At 46.6% G+C, this 18691-nt stretch overlaps 2 protein-coding genes across 3 annotated transcripts in view; one reads left to right on the forward strand and one right to left on the reverse strand.

The window, feature by feature from the left end:
- MTOR (mechanistic target of rapamycin kinase) overlaps window positions 1–18691 on the forward strand; it is a 121141-nt gene that overhangs the window by 47857 nt on the left and 54593 nt on the right. For both annotated transcript variants that reach the window (XM_032393713.1, XM_032393710.1), the window contains exons 26-28: window positions 634–776; window positions 3157–3319; window positions 3451–3596. In XM_032393713.1, coding sequence (XP_032249604.1) covers window positions 634–776; window positions 3157–3319; window positions 3451–3596 — 452 coding nt within the window. The remainder of the gene's footprint in view (window positions 1–633; window positions 777–3156; window positions 3320–3450; window positions 3597–18691) is intronic.
- On the reverse strand, window positions 4861–17553 carry ANGPTL7 (angiopoietin like 7). Its single transcript, XM_032419221.1, has 4 exons — window positions 13535–17553; window positions 11038–11138; window positions 10160–10442; window positions 4861–4868 (listed from the first exon to the last, which is right to left on the reverse strand). The coding sequence occupies exons 1-4, from the start codon at window positions 13902–13904 to the stop codon at window positions 4861–4863; spliced, it is 762 nt and encodes a 253-aa protein (XP_032275112.1). The 5' UTR covers window positions 13905–17553.

The following is an 18691-nucleotide window of genomic DNA, read 5'->3' on the forward strand; positions in this document are numbered from 1 at the left end:
CCTGTCTCCAGAGCCTGGGTCTTCCCATCCACCTCCCTCAGCTTTCCCTGCCGAAACTCTTGATGCCTGGAATGCTCAGAGTTTTGAGGAATGTTGGAGGGGATAAATCAGAAAGTAAAAATTAAATCTGTTCAACTCCTTTTGTCTCATTCCACCCCAGTGCCGTGTGCTCTGGGCTCTGGCTCGCCTGAGTGTAATGTGATTCACGGTGCTGTGAACCTGACCATTTTCCCTCTCCCTGTGTGACCCTTTGCTGTTGAATGAGCCAATGTCCTAATGCAGAGCGTCCAGGGCCCGTCACACGCTGCAGGGGCCATTAGGCTTTGTTGAAGACACCCTGCGTGTGACGGGCCCATCCATTCTGGGTCTGTAGAGCTTTCTGCTTTGCTGAGTCCAGCACAAATGATTTGTAAAACAGTCTTTTTCTATATCATGCTCAATTCCAGAAGTTGCTGCTTTTGTTTTATGGCTTCTAATTAAGTATTATTCTTTTGTATTTGTGTTCTGAGGGAATTTTGTCACGAGAGGTATGCTTTTATAAATCAAAGACAGAATAATCATTAAATAGACGAGGGCTCCTTACAGTTGGCCCTGAAAGCTGATGGTTTTCCACTGTCACCTGGGGGATTACAGGCTTGGGGAGCTGCCAGAAGGGTCTCCAAAGATGACTGGTTGGAGTGGCTGAGGCGGCTGAGTCTGGAGCTCCTGAAGGACTCTTCATCACCTTCCCTGCGCTCGTGCTGGGCCCTGGCTCAGGCCTACAACCCGATGGCCAGGTACGTCCCCCGCTTCAGGATGGGATCAAGAGGATCAGCACAGAGAAGACAATATATAAGAATTCTTTATCGGCGATAATTGTAAAAAGGGCTAGTATTTTTAATTTTGTCAACCTGTGGAGGAAAAAAAAAAAAGAAAAGGCAGGTTGAACAAGCTCATATTATAGGAAAAGCACCCATCTTAACCTTGCTAGCAGACCTTTCCTTAGATTTAGGTCCAAAATTTTAATTACAAAGTCATTTATAGCTCTGAAAAGAACTATGTAATGGTTTAATATAACTGCTTTCTAATAATAATGAACTCTAATTATTTACTGCTGAATTACAGATACCCCCCAAACTTACTAGTCTTAAACAACAACAGTCATTTGTTTTGCTCATAAATCTGCAGTTTGGACATGACCTGTGGGGACAGCTCGTCTCTGCGTCAGTGTCAGTGGGGGTGTTTGTCCAGGGGCTGGAGGACCCACTTTGAGCGTGGCTCATTCACATGTCTGGCAGGTTGGGGCTTTCAAATGGGAACTGCCCTGGCTAGGGGCCTTGGTTCCTCTCCATGTGGGTTGTTCTGTGGGGTGCTTGGGCTTCCTCACAGAATACTGGCAGGTTTTCAAGAGTGAACGTCCCCAAGGGAACGAGGCAGTATATGGAATTTGTATGAGCTGGCCTTGGAAGTCACACAGTATCACTTCTCCCACACTCTGTTGTTCAAGGCAGTCACAGAAACCCACTCAGATTCAAGGGAAGGTGATATGGATGCCATCTCGTGATAGGAAGATTCTAGAAGAGCATGTGGAACAGGAGATATTGTTGCAGCCATCTCCAGGAAATAGAATTTGCCATAAAATAATACTGTTTTAAATAATAAATCTTAAGAAGCCTTTGAAGATTTGATTTATAATCTTTGCATATAGAAGGTTTACAGTATAATGTAAATGAATGAAATGGGATACAAAACTATGGAATTGTGTGATTTCAACTGTTAAAAACACATCTGCATGGAAAAAGACTAGAAAGTAAGAGCAGTGATTAAGTTGGAAGGTCTAAGGAGTAGTTATTTTCTTTGTTATTCTTTTTCCCGTTTTCCAAATTTGTCTACAATGGATGATTATTATTTATAATGAGGCATAAAATGGTATTTTTTTTATGCTTTAAAAATAGTTCCTAGGATTCCCCCGACTCCACAGTGTGCAGATTTCATATGCTCAGCTGACGTAGTGTACCTCTCTTCTGCTCCAAGTCACTCCTGAGCACAATGTCATCCAAAAGAGACTTGTGATAGACATACACCTATGTGTTTATCCCCGTGGTGCCAAGTGTGCTCGTTTGGGATCTGGTGTGGCCTTGGATGTAGGTCAGAAAGTGTATTTTTTAATTTACACAGGACTTCTCTTGGTCTTCATGTTATCCTTTACATTTCAAATTTTGTGTTTTCCAGCAGATTCCAAAATTATATACATTGGTCTGAGTTAACCTTTTTCATATGTAATAGAAAGTATGTGTAGAGGCATCAAATGCTCAACCCATACATTATAAGCGTATCTTATAGTTTCCAACCCCCTTCCCCCAACATTCACCAAAAAAGAGGGGATGGGATTAAAGTTCAGATATCGGGCACAGCAAATATGCCAGTCCATGTGATGCTTTAATGATTTAAAATAGTTGTAGTAATCTTAGAAATGGCACCTCTGGTTCCAGGTCTCCAGCAGTTACATTGGCTTGAAGGACCTTTTGAGAATTTATGGATTGGGTTTCTATCTTCTAATGCTTCTAGTTTCTTAAGTTGGGTTGTTGTGTTTAAGACCATTCAACTAGGGGTTCTGGTTGTATTTTGAAAAGCAGTCACGGGCACTGCCTTTGCCTCTTCCAATCTCGCCTGAGAAGCATCCCAAGAATCCTTTGAAGATTATTCTATTCTGAATCTGTTCATGCCGGCTTCTGTGTTAGAAGTCCCCTTTCTGTTCATCCCTCCCGTGAAGAGAAAAGATGGAAAAACTGCCAAGAGATCTGCCTGTGGAGACAGGTTATTTAGCTCTGCTCTTCTTTCCCCCCCACGCCCTCACACGGCTTCCCGTGTAGCACAATGTCTATACCTGAGCTGTAAAATCAGTAATCACTAGCCACGCAGGGTTGCATTAAGGTAATTACAATTAAATAAAACTTAAAATTCCATTCCTCGGTCACACTTAGCACAGTTCAAGTACTCAGTGGCTACCGTATTGGATAGGAAAGATAGACCATTTCCAGCAAGTTCTGTTGGACAGCACTGGTCTGTATGAGCAAAATCATTGATGTCAGGAGTAGATTGATAAGTGACTCTGTGGCACCAGGTGGAGGCACGAGAGCATTTCCAACATCTTTTCCCACTGCTCTCTGCCTTCAGGGATCTTTTTAATGCCGCATTTGTGTCCTGCTGGTCTGAACTGAATGAAGACCAGCAGGATGAACTCATCAGAAGCATCGAGTTGGCCCTCACCTCGCAGGACATCGCCGAAGTCACGCAGACCCTCTTAAACTTGGCTGAATTCATGGAACACAGTGACAAGGTGAGACTTTGCCCCGTTGTCCAGCTGGTGCCTGACAGGAAACAGGTGGGAGGGGAGAAGCACCCAGGCAGCCTACTCCCGTTCATGCCCGGCCGCTGTTTTCCTATGCTGTGGGTTCTGCTCTGCCCTAGGGCCCCCTGCCATTGAGAGATGACAATGGCATTGTCCTGCTGGGTGAGAGGGCTGCCAAGTGCCGAGCATACGCCAAAGCACTACACTACAAAGAACTGGAGTTCCAGAAAGGTCCCACCCCCGCCATCCTAGAGTCTCTCATCAGGTAGGCTCTAAACCCTTTTTAATTGCTGCCTTCATCTGAAATGACCTCTCTCCCCCCCACTGCCTGCTGCCAAATCACTGGAGTCACGTGGAGACGTCTGCTCCGTGAAATCTGCCGTCGGGTCCAGGCCAACACGTTTAAATGAGATGCGGTTGCAGATGGCTCTTCCCCACTCTTGGAGCCGTAATTGGCATTTCTGTTGACCCTCAGCACACGGGCTCCCGTTGTTTTCCCACCTGTGCTGGCTTGTCCCGGTGGCATCAGCCCCGAAGCTGTTCTGAGGCAGCAGCGGCCTGGGAGCGATAGATGTTAACGCCCGGGTTCGATCGCGCTCTCGGGTCAGAGTAGGACGTACTGGTTGCGGTGCCTCAGAGGCCACTGGGGTTTTATTGCCTGAGTCGTCCTCCTCTGGAGTTCTGCGAGTGTAGCTGGCAGAGCGAAGTCTGAGATTCAGTGATCTTTTCCCTGGCTTTGGCTGTGTTCTCTCCTCTCCTAAGATGATTTTGAGTCTTCTGGGTATGGAAAAAATAGGTTGTTTAATCAGTTTTCTGCTGTTATGAAATTAGAAGCAGCCTCAAATGTTAGCTCCAGCTCCCAGAGAACTGTTTGCTTCCCCTACTGACTATCAGAGAATATTAACTCTGGGATCTAATTATCTTCATGTAAATGCTAACATGGTTGATTATTTCACTACAGATAGTTGAGGGGAAAATCACCCAGCTAATAAGTACCTCCTTTGTGGCTGAAAGAGTCTGCTGTGTGTGGCGCTTCTTCCATTTGAGAGAATCATCAAATAGCCAGCTTCTCTGCCAGCTCTGCTTTTGAGTAAATGCTAAGAAGTGTTCCTTTAAACACTTTAAAAAGTGACCAAGAAGATAGAAATAGAATCATGTTTTTGTCCAAATAAAGTAAGCTTGGAGACTGTTGATTTCTAAAATGCCACATACAAACAGTTATAAACATGCCATCCTATGGAGTAGGCTTCCGTTTCTAATTAGGTACAGCAGATGTGAAAACCTGCATTTCTTCCTCCCATCCCTGGCTTAGGTAACACCATCTTCCTTGATAATTGACAGAACATCTGGCAGAGGAATATAATCACTTCAGTGTCATATAACTAGTTTTGCATGTTAATTTCCTTGCTGACCTTTTTCGGTTTGACACCTCTCTGAAAGCCCCCTTGTCCCACCCCAGGGTTTCCTCCATATTTGAGACAATCACAGAAGCATTAATGTGTATACAGATTTGCAATAGGAAGATACAGTCAGAGCCCTGGAAAAATGTTCAAGAAGGCCATTAACCTCTTAAGCCAATATAGCTGAAAATACGTCCTCAGAATTCCCTGCAGATTGATCTTGACTTTAAGCACAAACCAGTAGAAACCTGTGCTCCCAGGCAAAGCCAGGGCTCTGAGCCGTGTGGTTCTGTCCCAGCCTGATTGAGCTCGGCTTGCAGTTCTGCCCACTTCACTTGTCTTCCCATCTTCCCATTGTGTTCTTTCTCCATTTGCGGCTTTTCCCACCTGCTTTTGTGAAACTGCTTTTCCTAAGCACCATGGCAATGTCCTGCCATCATTGTCACTGCAGAAAGTTTTAAGAAACAGCCTTAGACAAAGCTGCTCTTAGAGAATGTGTGCTCAGTACTACCCCAGTCCTCTGCATGGGCCTCGTGGAAACTCCTCCCCAGGGGTCACCATGGGGGGGTCGTATGTCCCTGAATTACCACTTGGGTCCCATGTTGAAGGCGTTGCTCTTTGGTGATAGATTGAGCTCCCTTCCTCACAGTGGCCACTCTGAAGCTCACAGCTCAGTCCTGGCCCACTTTTAATGGACTGCAGCCCCCTGACCTTTTTTGTCTGCTGCCCTCCCCCCTTCCAGCTCTATTTTGTCTTTCCTACTCTTGCTTTCCCTTCACTGTCCACTTTCTTAAAGTTTATTCTGGTTTATACATTTGAGTCAACTGCCTCAAATTCTCTTTGAAATAATCAGGTTAAATAATCAGGTTCACAAAAACGTCTTTGCAAAGCTATTTCTTACTTTTGGTTTTTGTTTTAAAAAGCTGTGCTATGCTGACAGTTCTGTTCTCTTGCTACTGGATCAATCTGTCTCATTCCCTCCCTACCTATTGACGTTTTTACCTGTCTGCTCCAGGACACATGTAATTCCCAAACCAGACTAACACTGAAACAGTATAAACTACTCGCATCTCCTCAAAGCTTATATATATCAGTAAGTGTAATTGCTTCTTAAGCAATTACATACACATGCATACACACACACCTGGCTTTTACTTGGTTAGCTTGTGGCATTAGGGTAAGGGCTGGTGGCCTGCTGACTTAGACCATTCAGGCTACTATAACAAATTACCATAACCTGGGGGGCTTATACAACAAACACTTCTCACAGTTCTAGAAGCTGGGAAGTCCATGGTCAGGGTGCAGGCATGGTTGAGTTGTGGTGAGCACCCTCTTACAGGTTGCCCAGTGGACAACTTCTATCTGTGTATTCAGGTGATGGTAAGCAGAGAACAAGCTCTTTGGGCTCTTGTTAATGAGGGCTCTGATCCCATTCATGAGGCCTCTACCGTCGTGGCCTAATCACCTCCCAAAGATCCCACTTCCAAATACTATCACTTGGGGATTAGGCTTCAACATAGGAATTCTGGGGGATATAAACATCCAGTCCACAGCATTCCTCCCCTGGCCCCCCAAAATGCATGTCCTTCTCAAATGCGAAATACATTCATTCCATCACAACCGCCCTGAAGTCTTAACCCATTCCAGGATCAGCTCTAAAGTCTCATGTAAACATCATCTAAGTCAGGGATAGGGATGAGACCCTAGGTATAATTCATCCTGAGGCAAAATTTGTCTCCAGCTGCGAACCTGTGAAAACAAACAAGTTACATGCTTCCAGAATACACTGCCCCAGCAGTAACAGGAGAGACATCCCCATTCTAAAAGAAATGGGGAAGAAGGAAAGGGTAACAGATCCCAAGCAAGTCCAAAACCAAACAGGGCAAAATTCATGAGATCTCCAGGCTTGGGAGTAATCCGTTTTGGCTGGATCCTCTGCCCTCCAAGCCCTCTGGGGGACGGTCTGCCTTCTGGACCCACTGGGGCAGAGTCCACCAGGCCTGTTAAAAGCAGGGCAATTGTCCTCCTTTTTGAAAACAAGCAGGTAGCCATAATGATCTCTGGACCACCTCGGGATCATTCTTTTCTCATCTTGAAGAATATTGCATGTTCACAGCCAAATAGCTCTGTAGTTCTGTCCTGTAAAACCCAAGATGTTTGATAGTCTTCCTTCATTCCTTCCTGTCTCTTTCCTTTTATTTTGTTTTGTGGTTTTCCTGCTGGAGCAGCTGATGTGGTCCGTGGTTCACACCACACTAATCCCTTTAGCAAAGCCTCATGTGGCCATACCCTCCGTGTTCTCTTCCAAACACACATGCCCATTTCTTACAGTATGGGTTGGCTGAAAATTTCCCAGATCTTTAAGTTCTGGCTCCTTTTTGCTTAATCCACATTCATGTTGTTTCTCTCTTCTCTCATTTTACTCTAAGCAGTCAGGAGGAACCAAGCCACCCCTCAGCACTTTGCTTAGCAGTCTCCTCAGCTAATACCCAGAGTCACTGCTCGCAAGTTCTACCTTCCATGAAACACTGGAACACGAACACAATTCAGATTGTCTGCCACTTTATAATGAGAGTTGCCATTTCTCTATTATCCACTAACCATTCCTCATTTCTGTCTGAGAACTCATCAGAATGGCCTTTACCGTCCATATTCCTGCTACCGTTCTGTTCATGATTACATAGCTGTTCCCTCAGAAGACAGAAGCTCTCTCCCTAGCTCTCTTTTTCTTTCTGAGCTCTCACCAGCACGTGCCTATGAGAGTCCATTCGCGGCACTCTGGGCATTCTCGAGTGCGCAACTCAGAACTCTCCCAGCCTCTGCCCGTCACCCTGTTCCAGAGCCACCCCACATCTCAGTACCCTGCGTTAGTCCGTTTGGACTGCTCTAACAAAATACCATGGACCAGGGGGCTTCAGCATTCATTTCTCACAGTTCTGGGGGCTGGAAAGTCCATGGTCAGGGACCAGCACAGTTGGGTGCTGGTGAGCACCCTCTTCCAGGTTGCCATGCTACCACCCTCTCCCTGAGTCCTCACATGGTAGAAAGCAGAGCACAGCTCTCTGGGGTGTCTTTCATCAGGGCCCCAATTCCATCCGTGAGCCACTCCACCCTCATGACCCAAATCACCTCCCAAAGGCCCCGCTTCCAAATACTGTCAAATTGGGAATTGGCCTCAGTGTAGGAATTTGAGGGGGACACACACATTCGGTCCATTGTACTTGCTTTTCTTTCTTTCTCACCTTAAGTATAAGAAACGGTCTCATCAAAGCTGGGTGCTTTCATTGCTCAGCCCCTGACAAGTAATCCCATTTTTGAAAAATGTTCTGATTGAGGTCAGCAGAAAGAAAATTAAAAACGGGGGCCAGTGCTTACGAGGTGGACATGCAGCTCTCATACCTTATTCTCTCACATCGTAGAGGATGAAACAAAACGTTCTTTACTTTCAGGGGTGACACTGAGCTCTCCTTTGGTTCCTGGTGGTTCTGTCCTCTTTAAGGTCAGAGATTGTGCCGAGGTCATCTCTGAGTCCTCAGTGCCCAACTGCAGCTGCACCAGAAGAGGTGCTTGAGAAGTACTGGTTCTGCTCAGAATCTGCACACTATAGCTTACGTGGCTGGGGGTGTCCTGTTCTTTAACAACTGCTCTCCCCTTTCCCTCGGCTGCTCCCTCTAACAAGTTTTCCTAGAAGGGTAAAGGGAGCCACAGATGCCGACTTAGAAGCTCAGTTTTGGGGGGTGGGGTTTATGGTAACATTTTTTTCCTCAACATTAACATTGTCTCGGAAAGTTTATTCTCTGTTTACTCAATTGTGTAAATGTAAAAATATGAGTAAATTTCAGCAGCTATAGGTTTTGATTAGTAAAGTTTAGATGCCTTGCCCCCCCCCCAATTTTATTGAGGAATAATTAACAAATACAATTGTGTATATTTAAAATGTACAGCATGATGCCTTCATACACATTATGGAATGACTATCAAGCTCAAGATCATTAACACATCCATCACCTCACATTGTTAACTGTGTGTGTGTGGTGAGAACGCTTAAGACCTACTCTCAGCAACTTTCAAATACATGACACTGTCTTCTAACTATAGTCACTGCGATGTATATTAGATCCTCAGAACTTGCTCCTCTTACAACTGAGAGTGTGTGCCCTTCAGCCTCTGCCTCCCCGTTTCCCTATCTCTCCGTATCCCCTGGCAACCATGGTTTTATTCTGTTTCTATGAAATCGGGTGGTTGTTTGGGTTTTTTTTTTAAGATTCCACATGTAAGTGATACCATAGAGTATTTTTCTTTTTCTTATTTCACTTAGTGTAATGCCTTCAGATTTGTCCATGTCGTCACAAATTGCAGCATTTCCTTCTTTTTTATGGCTAAATAATGTTCCTTTTTGTGTATGTGACATTTTCTTTATCCATTCATCTGTCACTGGACACTTAGGTTGTTTCCATGTCTTGGCTATTGTGAATAATGATGTAATGAACATGGGAGTGCGGATATCTCTTCAACATACTGATTCCTTTTTGTTTGGGTATATACCCGGAAGTGGAATTGCTGGATCATATGGGAATTTTATTTCTAATTTTTTTGAAGAATCACCAGACTTTTCCATAGCGGCTGTACCCATCTACATTCCCACCAACAATGATAAGGGTTCCCTATTCTCCACATCCTCGCCAACACTTGCTGCCTCTTGCCTTTTTGATAGCAGCCATTGTACCAGGTGTGAGAAGATAATCTCATTGGGGGTTTTGATTCGCATTTTCCTGATGATGAGTGATGCTGAGCACATTTCATGCACATGTATTTCATGTGGTCCTGGGCCATGCGTCTCTTCCTGAGTCCCCAGCTGGCCTTGACTAGCCTCTCTTTCTGTGACCCTTCCCGGCCCTGCCTGGAAGGTGTAGGTGTGTGTTTGGCTCTATCCCCCTCGGAGATGTCGTAGAGCGGCTTGAGAGGAGAGCAGCGCTCCGAGGCCACTCACGGCCCTCACGGTTTGCACACACAGGAGCTTGTGCCCCAGGCCAGAGCAGGCACCGCCGCATTTCAGCCCTGCTGACTGGGGATTCCTCTGCTCTGGCCGGAGTCCAGCCTCTTCTTGTGTATCTGCAGTCTTGCTTTTGTGGAAAAAAAACAAAAACAGGAAAAAATCTCTTCTCCCTCAACTGTACTGCAATCTGCAGGAAAACCATCATAATAAATACACAAGCCTGGGGCGCCTGGGTGGCTCAGTTGTTAAGCATCTGCCTTCGGCTCAGGTCATGATCCCAGGGTCCTGTGATCAAGCCCCGCATCGGGCTCCCTGCTCAGCGGGGAGCCTGCTTCTCCCTCTCCCACTCCCCCTGCTTGTGTTCCCTCTCTCGCTGTGTCTCTCTCTGTCAAATAAATAAAAAATCTAAAAAAAAAAAAAAAATACACAAGCCTATAGTGAACAAGAATGGGAAGGGCGCCCCCAGAGTTGTGCATAGTTGTGTGTGGCAGCCTGCTCTGGTCCGAGGCCTCGTGCTCACCTCCATCTCCACACGTAGCCGGGTTGGCCGTCTGGACAGCCGGTGGATGTGCTCATTCCCCAGCCAAAAGTCCCCACGGATGCTGCCAAAGCCCAGCTTGTACTGCTTCCAGTCCCGGTAGAAGGAAACAAGGCCACTCTTCCGTCTCTGAATGGTGGTCCAGCCGCCGCCTGATGTCTCCATGTCACAGAACACCTGTGGCGGAGAGGATGCTCTAGTCAGGGACTCACAGAGGCGGGCAGGGGAGTGTGAGGGCAGCGGGCCGCACCACCTTTCTCCCATTTCTGCAGAGCCAATGGATGTGTGCACGTCCATAGTCATGCTGGCTCACTACGGCCACTATTTGGCCATGTTGGCCGGCAGGAGCGAGGTGGTGGTTTGCTGGGGAAGAATTGTCAAAATTGAGGATGGGGGCAAGTGCGCATCTTGTCGGAAGAGGAGAAAATCCACATATGCTCTCAACATGTTCTCTCTTTTCTCCTTCCCCAAAGAGTAACTGCTCTAGGTCGTGGCAAGAGATGTCAGCTAGTTGGGTAGAGGTTATAGAATTATCTAATCTATGTTAGAAGATTTGGTGTTTGGTTGATAATGATTTGAAGGGGCAAAACAGATGCCTGGGGAGGTTCCCCCCCAAATTGAGTGTGTGGCTAGCTCTCTGGTATTTAGTATGTTTGATTCTCTGTCTTGAGTTTCCCTTTGCTTCTACTGTGACAAGCCTCATTGCCCCCAGCCCTTTGAGGGGGCGGAGGACAGATGGGAGCACCTGGGCAGTGGGCTCTGCTGACCTCACCTCCAGCTCGGGGCTGCCCAGAAAGTCATCAGGAGGCAACTTGTACACTCCAGAGATGCGGTAGTTCTTCTGGTAGAGGGACGAGCAGTCATAGATGGCATCTACAAGAGGAGCAAACCACAGGGGTGAGCATCCAAACCCAGGGGCTCCACGGCAGGTGGGCATCCGTGTTGCAGCTCAGTTGAGAGTTTCAAAACTGAGACTTCATTTCTACCACGATAATCACATGAGTGTTCATTATTAGGCCGTGTCTGGATTTTGGAGAGGTGTAGGCATTGGGAGACCAAAAGGGGGTGTATTTTGGCTTCACTGGTTGGGGGGCTGAGGGGTAGGAAAGCCCTTCACCTGGATAGCATCAGTGGGATAATCAAACGGGTGGTTTTAGGTTAACTCTGAAATCGATTATCCTGCTGAGGTTCTAGGCCATGAATTCTGGAAACATTCCAATGCATGATGGCTACATAACAGATGCTCCTGTTTAATAAATTCAGCTTCTGGGACAGACAGCCTCTCTTACCACATAAGTCATGAGTAGGGTCTGCTTTGGTTGTTTGCCTAGTTGGTTGGTTTGTGTGATGGTTGGTGGTGGTTTTTCAGAGGTAATGGCTATTTTTACCTATGAGAATTAGCTATTTTTTATCTAGATTACCTACTAGGACCCTAATGAAGGGAGATAGATTTCACATCTTATTTCCCCCCCACTTCATCTAACACTGCTCAATTCTCAAATGGAAATGCACACACCCTGAGGAACGCTTAGAGGCCTTCCCCTGGCGGCATTATTAAAACAAGCAAACGAGAGCATTGGACAGGCTGGTTTTCACTCGGGTTGATTTAAGTGCTTCCTTGGCTGCCCAGGGGCTACTGCCTTATGCCAGATTTGGTCTCCATGTTGCAAATCTCAAAGAGCACCCCGGAAGAAACTGCCTTTCCTGATAGGATTCAAAGAGCGGGCACCCTTGCTATCCAGGAGAGGCTTCCCACCCTCTGTGTCTGGGATTCTTTCCTTGGTGGCCCCTGCACTGGGCCTTCAAGAAGAACACACCGATGGCGGCACTTCTGCCAAGAACCATCCCAGGCAGAGCGTCTTGCAGGAGGGGGTGGGGAGGCACGTGCCTTCGCCATCAACCCCTTCATTTTCCGTAATGATGAAAGCATCAACTTACTGCTTTCTCCGCTGGCCTATCTACTAAAACAGTATGAAGGTGACCCAGCACCTGGTAATAGAGAAGAAAATTGAGGAACAATATCCTGGGCAAGAAGAGGAAGAGGCACAGCAGGAGAGCTGCCTTTGTTTGACCCCCAAGAAACTCCCTGCTGGGAGGGGAGCAAATCCCGACTGGAGGAGCCGGGGGTGGCAGGGGCAGGTTCCCAGCTGGCTGCTCTCCTGCGGGTCTGGTTTCATTTCACAGGCCAGATCAGGACCCACTTATCTGGAAAATGTCCTGAGGATACCTTTCTATTCTAGTCCCACACTGAGGGGCAGGAAGTACATGCTTAGAAAGCGATTTATACATGGTGGTTTATTAATGGGATGTCGAAGCTCAATTTCATGTTGAGGCTTTTTCTTCATTTGAACTGAGAGTAACCAGTGATTTAGTCTGTCGTGTCTTGACTTGGTCTATGATGTGACCAAAAATTTTTATATCAGCAATAAGTGACATAGATATAGGATATTCTCCTTACAAGTAATAATTTCCTGATGATTTCAGAAACCCAGATCTCTTCTCTCTGAACAGTAAATTGACCTTGGCCAGTCTAAGCCAGTCTACCTAGAAACTGAAAATTATTTTAGAAAACATTAAATGTATCTTAGTTCGGGGCCACTGAAAATCCAGATCTCAACATTGCATTTTCTTCTATAATGGGAGAATTTTATTTGAGATCATGGGAAGAAATAGAAATCTCAGAAGCAGGGAACCTCGAGGAGCCTGTCCTTTTCCTGAACACAAAGGAATTCTTCATCTGGCTCTAGGCAACATCTACATCTAATTCTGAGCCAGTGGGAAGAGTCAAGTTTGCAAACAAGACACGAAACCCATTAATGCTTATACCACTAAATCTTCGGGACATGACAGAATTTGGCTTCTAGAACAATAAATGTTACAGTTTTGGTGTTCATTCCTGTTCCCTTGAGACTGAGGGCACAGCCTGTCAGCTCTGGCTAAGGAAGTGGACCAATCAGGGAGACTTGAACCCTGTTTCTAAGATTTTCGATGTGACTCTGGGCAAACCACGTTGTCTCTCTGCACTCCGGGATGGTAATTCATACCTTTCATATGCTGAAACATATTGTGAATAAAGAGATGGTGCAGGCACCAATTTATAGAAATGTACAGAACATTAGAGCCGTGGCACATACCCAGGAAAATATACCCCAAAGAACCCCCTGTCATCGATCTGATGGCCAAGATATGTAGAAACCATGCTACAGACAGAGACACTCGGCCGTTTGAGCAAGAAGATGATGAGTAGTAGATGAACATGTTCTCCTTACCTGCCGAGGTCTGGGTGACAGTCTGGGCCGCCTGCAGCTGCATAATGTCAAGCTGGTTGTTCATTTCCGAGTACTTGCTCTCCGCGTCTGTGAGCCGTGACTGCATGCGCTTGGTGCTGCCCTCCAGCTCCATCACCTGCATGACCACGCTGACCCAGTCCCTCTCCTGCTTCTGGCTCAGTTCACTTAGCAGCCTGCTTAGATTGGCGACCTGGGCCTTGAGCTCCTTCGCCTCCTCACAGCAGGTGGCCACTTGGAGCTGCACGGGTGTCTTGCGTTTCGGGGGCTTCTGTGGCCACGCTGGGGGGCTGACAAAGGCCATGATGAAAATGCAGAGCCAGGTCACCCCTGAGAGAGTCTTTTTCAGCATCTTTCTTGGGCCTGGGTGAAGAATGATCTTCCTTTTGGGGATCTGGATATGCCCAGCTGAGGTCTGCAAAGCTGGAGCAAATTACAAGTATGCACTTTCTCCCTGGATGGGCTAACCACGCTCTTGCTTTCTCTTCCCTTGCTCTTTCTTAGCCTTTGTCAAAGCTTGAGTTTAAAACTGCAAATTAATTGGGCTCCCTATACCTTTCCTTTCTTTCCCTGAACACTCTACAGACTCAGCATCTTAAATATTATCTGCTGCCTGCACCTCCACCCCCACTGTGGCCGTGCATGGTGCTTTAGCCCCTCCCAGCTCATCTGGGAGGGTCAGGTGCCTGTTGGGTGAAGTCAGCGTAAACTTAGGCCAGAGGGGAGGAGGAAGACAGGGGTGAGTCTTTCTTTCCTTGCCTGCATAGTCTCTGGGCTAAGACAAGAGGACTGTGAATTTGTGTGTTTCCAATTTTGCCTATTAGATTATGCCCCTGCCAGCCACTCGCTCAGCTCTATCAGCGAGCAGGGCAGGGTCAGAAGGATTTCCAAATTCCATTCTAAAGGTTACATAACCATGCGGCGAGTCTAAGATAGGCAGAGAGAGTTGGGAATAAATAAGACTCCCCGCTCACCCAGGGAGGCCTGTTAATGTAATCCATGCTGTTTGTATGAGGATCTGGTATATTTTGGCATCCTGCTGAGTGTGCTTTTAACAAGGCTAGTTATTCCTTTCTCTGATCATCATTCAGTGTTTTACAAAACCCTTATTCCACCTAGATCTAACACTGTGTCACATTTGAAAATCTCCAACTTAGAAGAACTCTAGAAATAGAAAGACTAAGCCTCTTAGGAAGCAGAAAAAGACTTTGTATCCACAGGATTTGTTCAGTCATCTTGCTTTGTATGTACTTTCTCCATCAACAAGTGGGCCAGCATTAGCTTCTCACACTTGGCATTTGACAAGGAGGTGCCGGAGAAGACAGCAGGGACAAAAACTCAGGAGTGACGGACATGGCTCTGGGATGGTCATACACGCTTCCATCCATCTGTAGGCACAACAGAGAACAGGCCCATCCTTGGCCTGTGTTTCAAAACTTGGAAAGTACGTTAAATCATAGGGAGAGGAATCCCCGTCACCTAATAAATCCATGTTTATAATCTCATTTCCCTTGTCCTATGTAATATAGTCTGCCAATCTGAAGCTATTTTCTGTGTGTGATATATATCCCTGAAAATAGGGTTACTGTTATTTCTCATATACTGTGTTTGAAGGGCACTACTCGTTTGAAAACAAATGGGAAAAGCCTGGGATTTCAGCAAACCTTAAATACTTAACATGAGTTTTTCACTGAGAATGTCTACAGAGGTCCCTCTGTCCTTAGACGGTAAGACTCTGTCTTTGGAACATACCCTTGCCATTTCCGTCTTACAGAGCCACTGAGACAGTCCTCGTACTGTTGCCATCCGGTGTGGGTCCTTCACACACGAGCCTGATACCTGACAACCCTCCTTCCCTGCCATGATCCCCCAGAGTCCTTTTCCAGTTGGGACTTCTGGCTCCCCAGAAAGCCGTTTCTGTTCAGGAGGCTCGAATTACCAAACAGTTTTTTCCCTTCTGAATGAAAAAGCGGGAGTGGCTCGGGTAGATCAGGGTTTGTTTTCTCCTCTCCATAGTCTCCTTGCCCACTAAGGGGTCAGGACATGGCTGGCACCCTCTAGCAACTTGTCAGCCCCTGTTCAGAATTGGCAGCCAGTCCCCGCTCTCTTGACGCAAATACTCAGCCCAGCTGGGCGCTGCGGTTTGCCCCACGGCATTTACTAACTCGAACCCAGCCCCAGCTGTCAGCATCCGACGGGCTGCTGAACCCGTTGAGGATCTTCAAGTCGATCTCCTAGCCGACGGCCGACGCTGAGCTTGTGCCGCGCGACCCACACAGCCACGTGGAGCATCATGTGTGACCCTGCCATCTTAGGGCTCCCCTGCAGTAACATGCTAGACAGAGTACCACGGAACAGTGGGGCTTTATGGATTCCCCGCCAGCTTTTTGTTTGTTCTTCCCAGTGGCCGCTTCCCCGGCCCAAACAGGAAACTGTTATGAATAGATTTTCATATTTGGGCAGAAAGTGAATCAGTCATTTGTATTTGCAACCCATGGTGCAATCCGTCCTAGGGGTTCGTAAGTTTGGATCAGAAGCATCTAGCTGTTTGCATGAATGCCTGCTCTCTGACATTTATTTTCTGAAAACCAATTTCTAACATGAGGTATAAGTTGGAGACAGAGGCTTTCCTTACTTGAAGATTTTCTTACATCAACTAAGCTGCCCAAATGTCAGTAAACCCCCACCCCAATTAAAAAAATTTAGCAAATTAAGAGTGTTTCCCATGCCAGATTATCAGTCCTCCAAACATCCACAACCCTGCGATGTCCTAGATTCTGAATTTCTGAAAGAAGGAAAAGTAAACCCTTGTTTTGAGTACAGCTAAGCCAGTAGAGAAAACCAGGAAGGATGTGGCAGACTAGACCGGTTTTCCTTCTCCAAAAAGCTATTATTCCCTTCTCTGCCCTTCAGCGAATAAAGTGACCATAAAAATGGGAATTAACTGAGAAAATCTGGAAAACCTGTGTTGGACACCTTGCAGTTTTTCCTTTTCTCTGTTTTGCTGGTGGTGAAAGAGGGTCAGCTTGGTGTTCCTGGGAAAGATGTTTATGAAAAATCAAGCTTATATTCTGGATGAGAAAAGCCAGTGAGCTCTCACTTAGCCTGAAAGTTCTCAAGGACTTCACAATCTGGGCTGCGCTGCCTCGGGCCAGCACCAAGGACTGGACGCGTTCGAGCAGCCTGGGGATTACAGAGCAGGGAAGGGCCTCGAGGTGGTCTCTCCTTCTACCCAGATGGGAGTGTCAGGTCTCGTTTTCTTGAAAATGTCCCGGTTAGAGAGACTCCTCCTTTCTAATGTATTCCTGTCCCTGCCTGCTGTTAAAACCATCACTGGCAAAATTGGTGAGGGAGAGAAACAGCTACCCTCAGCACCAAACTCTCAGTTTATTGAATGAATTCAGCTCAGAAGAACCTGCCTTGTTGTTAGTTTGTGTACTAAATGGTATTTTACTTCTCCTAAAGTCTTGTAATGCGTCCCAGCTTGCTTTACTACATGCAGCCATTTCATACCTGACCTTGTGTCACTCCAGCCTATTTCTGTCCCAGCTAAAAGCCCACATCCATCCCAGAAGGTACATCCATCTCTTCCCTAAGCTTCTCATTCGCCACTTCTGCCGAAGAGTGCATTCCGGACAGGTTAGAAATCATTCTCTCCGGCCTCCTCCTAGAGTCTGTTATTCATTATGGCACCCGGCAAAAGAGTCTGTCTCGGCTCCCCCTCAGACTTTGTAGCAAACACCGGTTCTGTGAGTCAGCATGCAAGTTGCAGAGCATGGTGACCGTGCCGGCCCAGCCTCAGCTGCCTCACAGTGTAGTTGGAGAAGCAGACAGCTGGGCTCTAGGACAGGGTGACACGAGGACGGGGGCACAGAGGAGGAGGAGCGCCCAACCCAGATGAGTTTGGGAAGGCCTCCCAAGGTGAGTGATCCCCAGGTTTCAGAGAAAAAGAGGAGGTAGCCAGGGGTGGAAGGGAGCATCGTGAGCAAGGTGCAGCTTTGTGAAAGAACTTGACTTAGTAGGAAGACACAAGTAGTTGAGTGTGGCTTAAGAGTTGGGAGCAAGGTGGGGGGGGGCAGTTAAAGCTGAGAGGTGGAGGGGAGCCAGGCCCGAGGGACCTGGGTGTGAGGGGTGTGATTGCTACTCTGGAGGCAGAGGGATCTCTGGAAGGAATCTAAGCAGCTTTTACCTCTTGTTGCTCTGTTTTCCTCAGCCTCACTGGGAAAGTGGCTTTTTGTAGTTGGCAAACAAGATTAGAACACAGAACAAGATTAGGATTTCTTGAAATCTAACGCATTCATATTAAATGCCCTGAAGGGATCATCTGGCTTGAGGATTAAGGAGGCGGTCGGTATATGAAGGACTTGAAATAGTTGGGTCTAGAATCAGGCAAATCTGGGTTCTAATCCCTTTCCATCACTTGATAGTTATATGACCCTAGGCAAATTACTTCTTTGGGTTTACAGATCTGTGCAGTGGAGATGAAAATCATAACTACTTTACCTCACAGAATTTTTGGTTAAATAAAGCAAAGGATTAAAATAGTTAAGGGCGCCTGGGTGGCTCAGTTGGTTAAGCGACTGCCTTCGGCTCAGGTCATGATCCTGGAGTCCCGGGATCGAGTCCCGCGTCGGGCTCCCTGCTCTGCGGGGAGTCTGCTCCTCCCTCTGACCCTCCCCCCTCTCATGTGCTCTCTCTCTCATTCTCTCTCTCTCAAATAAATAAATAAAATCTTTAAAAAAAAAAAGAAGAAGAAGAAGAACTTTAAAAAAAAAAAAATAGTTAAGGCATTTTTCAATAAGAAAACTAAATTTGGGGATGCCTGGGTAGCTCAGTAGATTAAGCGTCTGCCTTTGGCTCAGTTGGTGATCCCAGGGTCCTGGGATTGAGCCCCACATCGGGCTCCCTGCTCAGCTCGTAGCCTGCTTTTCCCTCTACCTGCCACTCCCCCTGCTTGTGCTCTCTCTCTCTCTCTGACAGATAAATAAATAAATAAAATCTTTAAAAAAAAAAAGAAGAAAGAAAATTAAATTTGGAGGAGTTAAACTACTAGAAAACAAAATTTATCATAAAGCTACCGTAAGTAATTAAGGCAGTATGGTGTTGGCATGAGGATAGACTCATAGATAAATGGAGCAG

The sequence above is a fragment of the Phoca vitulina genome, unplaced genomic scaffold (assembly GCF_004348235.1).
Source record: "Phoca vitulina isolate PV1807 unplaced genomic scaffold, GSC_HSeal_1.0 scaffold2, whole genome shotgun sequence".
Lineage (NCBI taxonomy): Eukaryota > Metazoa > Chordata > Mammalia > Carnivora > Phocidae > Phoca > Phoca vitulina.

What these genes read in the sequence shown, in the direction of transcription:
- ANGPTL7 (XM_032419221.1), bottom strand. Translation starts at nt 13,904, where the DNA reads ATGCTGAAAAAGACTCTCTCAGGGGTGACCTGGCTCTGCATTTTCATC. An exon ending in TGTCACCCAGACCTCGGCAG is followed by an intron (nt 11,139 to 13,534) that starts GTAAGGAGAACA and finishes CTCCTCTTGTAG; the next exon opens with ATGCCATCTATGACTGCTCG. An exon ending in TGGGCAGCCCCGAGCTGGAG is followed by an intron (nt 10,443 to 11,037) that starts GTGAGGTCAGCA and finishes TCTCCGCCACAG; the next exon opens with GTGTTCTGTGACATGGAGAC.